Source organism: Carcharodon carcharias, chromosome 11, assembly GCF_017639515.1.
Source record: "Carcharodon carcharias isolate sCarCar2 chromosome 11, sCarCar2.pri, whole genome shotgun sequence".
Taxonomy (NCBI): Eukaryota; Metazoa; Chordata; class Chondrichthyes; order Lamniformes; family Lamnidae; genus Carcharodon; species Carcharodon carcharias.
Window position 1 is genome coordinate 5,126,414 of NC_054477.1, and position 8,794 is coordinate 5,135,207.

At 46.7% G+C, this 8,794-nt stretch overlaps 1 protein-coding gene across 1 annotated transcript in view; it reads left to right on the forward strand.

The window, feature by feature from the left end:
- The window catches only part of LOC121284318 (amyloid-beta A4 precursor protein-binding family B member 2-like), a 140,076-nt gene extending 134,479 nt beyond the window's left edge, over positions 1–5,597 (forward strand). The window contains exon 9 of the mRNA XM_041199713.1: positions 5,501–5,597. Within this exon, the coding sequence (XP_041055647.1) occupies positions 5,501–5,597 (97 nt within the window). The remainder of the gene's footprint in view (positions 1–5,500) is intronic.
- Positions 5,598–8,794: the final 3,197 nt, after the last annotated feature.

Sequence of the window (8,794 nt, forward strand, 5' to 3'; positions counted from 1 at the left end):
CCAGTAGAAATATACAGATTCCGGAATATACACACTTTGTCAAAACCAAAGAGGTTTTGGAGAGTTGGGGGCATGTGACATGACCCTCCTAGCTGGGAAAACCAGTTATACTGTCTTGCTGGTCTGCAAGGCAGTCTGCCATATTTCATCTAGCAAGCAGCAACTCAGAAAAAAGGCTCTGTCCAGGTTTCAATGCCTGTCCCCACCTATACTGTTTCTACTGGGACTCCTGAATTTCTATACCATTGCCTGCAAGACTAATTCATCTCTGCATGCCTATCTCATCGTGAATGCTAACTCTACTGGGAAAGTTAATTACCCAGAAAGTTTTCAGCTTGCCAACCTCTGGGCAGGAGTACAATGAACGGCATGATCCTAGCAAGTTCTGAGGAACAAAGGGACCTTGGCGTGTGTGTCCATAGATCTCTGAAGGCAGAGGGGCATGTTAGTGGGATGGTGAGAAAGGCATATGGGACACGACTTTATCAATCGAGGCATAGATTACAAAAGTAGGGAGGTCATGTTGGAGTTGTATAGAACCTTGGTGAGGCCACAGCTGGAGTACTGTGTGCAGTTCTGGTCGCCACATTATAGGAAGGATGTGATTGCACTGGAGGGGGTGCAGAGGAGATTCACCAGGATGTTGCCTGGGATTAAACATTTAAGTTACGAAGAGAGGTTGAATAGACTTGGGTTGTTTTCGTTGGAGCAGAGAAGACTGAGGGGCGACCTGATCAAGGTGTACAAAATTATGAGGGGCATGGACAGGGTGGATAGGGAGCAGCTGTTCCCCTTGGTTGAAGGGTCAGTCATGAGGGGGCATAAGTTCAAGGTGAGGGGCAGGAGGTTTAGGGGGGATGTGAGGAAAAACATTTTTACCCAGAGGGTGGTGACGGTCTGGAATGCGCTGCCTGGGAAGGTGGTGGAGACGGGTTGCTTCACATCCTTTAAAAAGTACCTGGATGAGCACTTGGCACGTCATAACATTCAAGACTCTGGGCCAAGTGCTTGTAAATGGGATTAGATAGGTAGGTCAGGTGTTTCTCACAAGTCGGTGCAGACTCGATGGGCCGAAGGGCCTCTTCTGCACTGTGAGATTCTGTGATGCTTTGATCCTGGAGTCACGTGAAACAGTACTTCTTTGCTCTGTGGTCTTTGCCCTGTAAATCTTTCTTCCTCTATCCCTCTTTTATTGTATGAATGCATGGGGGACTACATAGCGACACCCCTCCCCCTCCTGCGGTTTGAGTGTGTTGAATAAATTAACCCTCTGAGTTTACCCTATCTCAAGGGTTATTAATAAAAAATGGAGCACAGCAAAACTGAGGGGTTGGGAAATACACCATCGCTTATAAAGGGGGAAATCAAAATCGAAACACCTTTCTGTTTACGGCGGGCGGTGAGAGCAGAAATCAGGGCTGTTTAAATTAAATTCCACCCTGTCCGTAACATTTAGGACTGAGATGAGGAGAAATTTCTTCATTTAGAGGGTTGTGAATCTTTGGAATTGTCTACCCCAAAGGATTGTGGATGCTCCTTCGTTGAGTCTATTTAAGACTGAGAGGGGGAGTTTTTTGGTTTGTCAGGAAATAAATGGATTTGGGGAGCAGGCAGGAAAATGGAGTTCAGCCATTTACCTTATTGAATGGTGGAGCAGGCTCAAGGGGCTGAATGGTCCTACTCCTGCTTCTGTTTCTTGTGTATAATTAAAAACAGCCTGTTCCAAAAAGAATCCTACCTCATCCTCTTTCACCTGTCCTCCTCCAAGATTCTCCTTCGAAGCTCCCTCTTTGACCAAGCATTTTGTCACCTCTTTTGAATGTCTCTTGCCTTGGCTCAGTGTCAATTTTTGTTTGATAATTACTCCTATGAAGCACTTTGGGATGTTTTACCAGCTTAAAAGCACTCTGTAAATATAAGTTGTAGTTATAAAATAGACTGTCAGTAGCGATGATACAATGAAAGACTACAACTGGGCTAATTGAAAATAAAAAGGCTGAAATGCGAGCCAAGAGTGTGTTTCGCCATCTCTCTCTCTCTCTGATTCTCTCAAGCTCTCCCAGTCATCAGAAGCTGAGGGAACCCTGTTCAGATCCCCAGCCCCTGTGATCTGAGCAGTGTAAATAACATTAGCATGCTAATTCCTCCATTCGCTCCCTTTCTTTGCAATTTGCCAAGGGGAATTAAGTAAATTAGCAGGAAAATGTGCAAGGATATGTGGTAAACCAAGAGTGACAGGTTAGGGTTAGAGGGCAGATCATTAGTCTAAAATATACAGCTCCACAAAGTCCACAAACAATAAAAGGGAATAAGTGTGAGGTGAAAAATGACAAGGAAATTCAATTACTGTAGCAGTCACATGTGTGTCCTCTATAATTCCATTAACTACTTGGAAGAGTGACTGTCTTTTCTCCAGCGCTTGTAGCAGTGAGGGGATTTTATATATAGACTCGTCCAGCACAGGAGGAGGCAATTGGGCCCATTGTGCATGTTCCAGTTCCAATTTGTCCCACTCGCCCCCACTTTTTCCCCAGAGCCCTGCATTTTCTTTCCTTCTCAAGTATTTATCAAATTCCCTTTTGAAAGTTATTGATAGTGATATTTTTTTTTTGCTCAACTTTCACCGCTCCTGGGGATACAGACAGACAACTCCCTTAAGTTAACCATTCCTCATATGCAAGTCGAGACCATCAGCCTCACAACAGCCAAACACGAGGTTGTCCTCACCAATCTACTCTCGTGAGGATATCACTGGACGGTGATCAGGAACAGGAACCCTGGCTAATGCTTCCTGTGCCTTGACGAGTGACAACTAGCTAATCAATAATGTCGTCTTCATTCAGATCGGTTAACTCAGCACCAGTTTCAGCACTACACCAGGTGAGATGGGTTAACAGATTAAACAAGACCAAAGATTGCAGATTACTTTCAGAGGTAATTTTCTTCTTTGTCTGCCTGAAGGCAGATCCGACCCACAGCATCACAACCTCCACCGTGGGTCAGGGCAAGGAGGCAGGTCCCGAATCCACACCAGCCAGAATGGGGATCGAACCCCATGCTGTTGGCACCAATCGGACCCACCCCGGTTGTCCAGCCAACCGGCCCCACCGAGGAGTCTGAGTCGCTGTGGCAACGTACACATTTACATGCATGTTGCAGTCTGGAGCGATGGATAGTGATGGTAGAGTCTCCAATTTCTTTCCATCACATAGCTGACCAGTAATCTCTCCCGCTCTTACCAGCTGCCATTGGCGTGTGTTGGAAGGGTTTACAGGTTGATCCTGTTTGGCCGAGTTATGAACGCACCTCCCTTGACCATCAATTTGGGGGGTGGGATTTGAAACCGGTGCTTCTGGCTCATAGGCAGGGACGCTACCCACAGGACCTCATCGCAGGTGATACATTTGTTTAAATTGACATTTCACTTGCAATTATACAGTCACTCAGATGATAAGTAATATAAAATTGGATATTACACAGTCACTGAGGGTGCGTATTCACTAAATTTACACAATTGCTGAAATGACACTATCAAACTATATAATAATTGTAATTAGGATCAATGAGATTCGAACATATGAATTAGGAGCAGGAGTCGGCCAATCAGCCCTTTGAGCCTGCTCCACCATTCAATAAGATCATGGCTGATCTGATTGCAACTTCCCACCTACCCCCTTGGTTATCAATAATTTACTTATGCCTTAAAAATATTCAAAAACTCTGCTTCCACCACCTTTTGAGGAAGAGAGTTCCAAAGACTCACAACCCTCTGAGAGGAAAAATTTCTCCTCATCTCTGCCTTAAGTGGGTGACCCCTTATTTTTAAACTGTGACCCCTGGTTCTCGATTCTCCCACAAGAGGAAACATCTTCTCCACATCCACCCTGTCATAACCCATCTGGATATTAAAGGTTTCAATCAAGTCACCTCTTACTCTTCTAAACTCCAGTGGATACAAGCCTAACCTGTTCAATCTTTCTTCATAAGACAACCTGCCCATTCCTAGTATTAGTCTAGTAACCTTCTCTGAACAGCTTCTAATGCATTTACATCCTTAAATAAGGAGACGAATACTGTACACATTAATCCAGATGTGGTCTCACCGGTGTCCTGTACAAATGAAGCATAAGATTACACAATCCTTGAGATTGTGCAGACACTGATCTTTATATGAAAGATTGTGTAATGTGTGTGTTTAATAGAGGTAAGGGGCCAGAACTGGAGGAGTGCAGAGATCTTGGAGAACTGTAAACTGGAGGACTTTAGGGAGGAGCAAGGTCATTCCATTTATAATATTGTCCTGCAGCCCTAGTTTTGTTCCCTCTACAATTGAAGGTTCGGTATAAAACACTTCACCTGAAAGAGTGAGTCTCACTCCAATGCAAATGCTTAATCCTCTTCATAGTGTCAATGCCAAATGAAACCACCTCACACTGCTCTGAGCAGCTGTAGAAAAACCTGGGGTTGAGTAAAACGAGGATTATATGGTGCTGAGCTCGAGTTAGGAAAATCTGATAGGACGAGTTACATTGTTTGTTTAAAGGGCACTGCACTGACAAGGTTCTTGATTCTACAGACCAAGGGACTCATGTGCGATCCCAGTCTGTGCTGTATGAACGGATACAGAATTTGGGTCCATGCTTTTGGCCTCGACTCCAATGGGAACTGGAAGGGAAGACATCAACCTCCCTCAAACCTAGATCTTGCTTATTCATGATACAGAATGGGGTTAGACCCCCATAAATAGACAGATAAAATATCTGTCACCACTCAACTAGACTCTAGCTTCACTGAGGAAGGGTTTACTTAATCCCTCTCCAGGGAGTTAAGCATTCAATCTACTCTGACACTTTAGAGAAGTACTAAGGGTGCGCAGCACTGTCAGAGGGTCAGTACCGAGAGATCGCTGCACTGTCAGAGGGTCAGTACTGAGGGGGCGCTTGTAGTAATCTGATGTGTAATATACTTTTAAGACAAATATTGTGATGGAAGATCACATGATCTTGGTATCCAATAGCAGAGTAGCACAGGCTACCTCTGTAGTCAGTAGTCTTGAGCTAGAGTCTGAAGTGTAAAAACAGAGTTTTGAGTTGTAAGCACACACGTGTAGCTGCTGAGTTCCTTTTGTAAATAAACGGAATGTGTTTCTTCTGAGAACGGTCTATTGATCTTCACTGTCTCGGTGTCAACTCGGTCACCCCAAAACAAGCCTGCAACCCAGATCCTTAAGTCCCAACAAACCCGGGTACAGGATCCAACAAACAGGCGACGAGAGTAAATAGCAAGAAAAGACACAAAAGGATGAGATAAAGCAAGAAAGCATGAAGGAAATCAAGAGAACTGAAATCGGGCCCTACCTCGCTCGGTTGTGGTAAGGAAAGAAAAATCTACATCCTGATCGTCGAAACAACTCCCTCAGAGCCGCAGCAATTTGGAAGAATTGGACCTTTCAATGCAGCCTCTAGACATCTGGATTAATTCAAAACCTGTTGGCGCTCAGTGTCCCAGATGCCAAAGGTTTTGATGACCTAGTGAACCTCGTAAAGAATCATTTACCAGCCAAAGCCGTCAGTGACGATGCAACGGTTCAAATCTAACTCGAGGAATAGAGCCGCGGGGGAGACAGTTGCTTGTTATGTGGCAAGTCTGAAACGATTAACTGAATATTGCGAGTTTGGTACATCTATCAATGATGCGCTTAGAGATCATTTGGTGTGCGGTATAAACAAAAATGCGATTCAGAAGAGGTTACTGTCTGAAACAAGTTTAGGCTTTCAGAAGGTGCTGGAAATCGCTCTGGCACTGGAAGGTGCTGGAAATCGCTCTGGCACTGGAAGGTGCAGAAGGCGCTGGAAATCACTCTGGCACTGGAAGGTGCAGAAGGTGCTGGAAATCACTCTGGCACTGGAAGGTGCAGAAGATGCTGGAAATCGCTCTGGCACTGGAAGGTGCTGGAAATCGCTCTGGCACTGGAAGGTGCAGAAGGCGCTGGAAATTGCTCTGGCACAAGGGTGTGACATTGGCAGTTTAACAATCCCCTGGGACTTTTACAGATTCTAAGGATTCTTGGAAGATTACCAAAGAAGTGCTGAACTGTTGGATGGTCAGTACTGAGGGAGTGCTGCACTGTCAGAGGGTCAGTACTGAGGGAATGCTGCACTGTCAGAGGGTCAGTACTGAGGGAGCGCTGCACTGTCAGAGGGTCAGTACTGAGGGAATGCTGCACTGTTGGGGGGTCAGTACTGAGGGAGTGCTGCACTGTTGGAGGGACAGTTGGAAGTTCTGTACTGAGGGAATGCTGCACAGTTAGAGGGTCAGTACTGAGGGAGTGCTGCACTGTTGGGGGGTCAGTAGTGAGGGAGTGCTGCACTGTTGGGGGGTCAGTAGTGAGGGAGTGCTGCACTGTTTGAGGGTCAGTAGTGAGGGAGTGTTGCACTGTTGGAGGGTCAGTACTGAGGGAGTGCTGCATTGTCGGAGGGTCAGTAGTGAGGGAGCGCTGCACTTTTGGAGGGTCAGTAGTGAGGGAGCACTGCACTGTTGGAGGGTCAGTAGTGAGGGAGTGCTGCACTGTCAGAGGGTCAGTACTGAGGGAGTGCTGCACTGTCAGAGGGTCAGTACTGAGGGAGTGCTGCATTGTCGAAGGGTCAGTAGTGAGGGAGCGCTGCACTGTTGGAGGGTCAGTAGTGAGGCAGTGCTGCCCTCTTTGAACTGCCACCTTTCAAATGAAATTTGAACAGATTCTCCGTCTGCCTTGTGAGGTGGGTGTGAAATATCCAACAACTGTGTTTAATGAAAAGATGTGGAGTTCTCCCTGAAGATCTGGACAATATTTATCCTTTAACTAACACCAGTAAAACAATGGGAAACGGTGGGGTTACAGAGGAGCTCACTGCTCAACCAGCGTGGCTCCCAGTGTGGCCCATTCCTGTGCTCTCTCGAGTGGAGAGCCTGCATTGCACTGGGAGTGGATGAGGGAGCATTATCCTGATATCACACAGGATGACTGTGCCGAGATGTCACATGAAAATGCGTTCACTGACCTTAGCCATCCCTGTGAGGTCATTAACCTTCTTGGGGCACTGCCGCTAGGTCCTCAGCTCCTGTCATTGGGAGTTGGCCTTCCTGGCCACCTGCTTCCATGTGCCTCTCTGATTGGCTCTTGAGGCTTCCATGGGAACCTTGGGACTCCATCTTGCCAACCTCTGCCATTAATTCTTCCAATTCCACACCCGTCTCCCACCCTGGAACCCCCTCTCTTTCCCTCCCTCTGCCCTCGGTGTTCAATATTTCACCTTCCAAATTCCAGCAACATTATTCTGTGCAACTTCCCTTCAGGAGAGGCAGCTTTCGATCAGGACAGAGTGTCGGTTACTACGTGTGCTCTCAGCCCAACGTTCGGTGCAGAGAGGCTGGTAGTGTCTTGCAGCGAGGAATCCACTCAGCTCACGGTGATGAGGTGGGAGCACCAGGTTCGTGTGAATCCCACCAGCTCCCAAAAACACAGAGCAGATGAATTTTTATCCCATTATCTGGTCACTATCACATGGCTGTTTGTGGGAGCTTGCTGTGTGTAAATTGGCTGCCACATGTCTTACATCACAACAATGGCCACACTTTGATAAAACGACTTCATTGGCTACCAAGAGTTGGTGAAATCCTGATGTCATGAATGGCGCTACGTAAACACAACTCGCTGACCTACATTGGCTCCCGGTCAAGCACCATCTCAATTTTTAAAATCCTCATCCTTGTTTTCAAACCCCTCCATGGCCTCGCCCCCTCCCTATCCCTGGAATCTCCTCCAGCCCCACAACCCTCCGAGATCTCTGCACTCCTCTAACTCTAACCTCTTGAGCGTCCCTGATTTTAATCCCTCCGCCATTGGGGGCCATGCCTTCAGCTTCCTGGGCCCTAAACCCTGGAATTCCCTCCCTAAACCTCTCTCTCCTCCTTTAAGATTCTCCTTAAAACCGACCTCTTTGCCAGGCTTTTGGTCGCCTGTCCTAATATCTCCTCCAGTGGCTCAGGGTCAAATCTTATTTTATTCTAGTGCTCCCGTGAAGAACCTTGGGACAATTTTTTATTCGTTCACAGGATGTGGGGTGTCGCTGGCTGGGCCCAGCATTTATTGCCCATCCCTAATTGCCCTTGAGAAGGTGGCGGTGAGCTGCCTACTTGAACTGCTGACGTCCATTTCATTGTTCTGAAGGTGCTAAATAAATATAAGTTGTTGTTGTTGTTGAAGCCCCTTCTTACTTCCTTCTAGACCTGGGACTCTCAGAACATTCCTGTTATTTCTCCTCATTGTTTACTTTCCTGCGAGAAGGAGAATATATTTATTCCTCACACTTTCACTTTCTCTCTCTCTCTCTCTCTCTCGTGTTCCTCTTATTGTGCCGTTTACACTGAATCTGACTCTCCCTTCCTGCTGTGTCCACCGCTCTTCCCCAGCACACCTAGGCTTTATCCAGCCCTCTCATGAATGTCAATGAGTCTCCAATAAAAAACCATTTAGGAAGCCAATGAATTTTAAAAGACGGAGGGGAGTGGGGTGGTGAGGGGGGGTGGGGGTGGGGGGTGGTGGGCAGGGCAACAGAAAGGGGATTAATGACAGGGGATTAACAGCAGCTCAAAGAACTTTCACTTTGTGTGGCAGAGCTGCGAGTTTGAACTGAACGAGCAAAGGAGAGGAATGTGAGAGGCAGGGACGGGAGAAAAAACTCCATAAAGATAAAGAGGAGGAGGGAGAGGGAAGAGGGAGAGGGAGAAGAAAAAAATCAAATTAAAATAAACG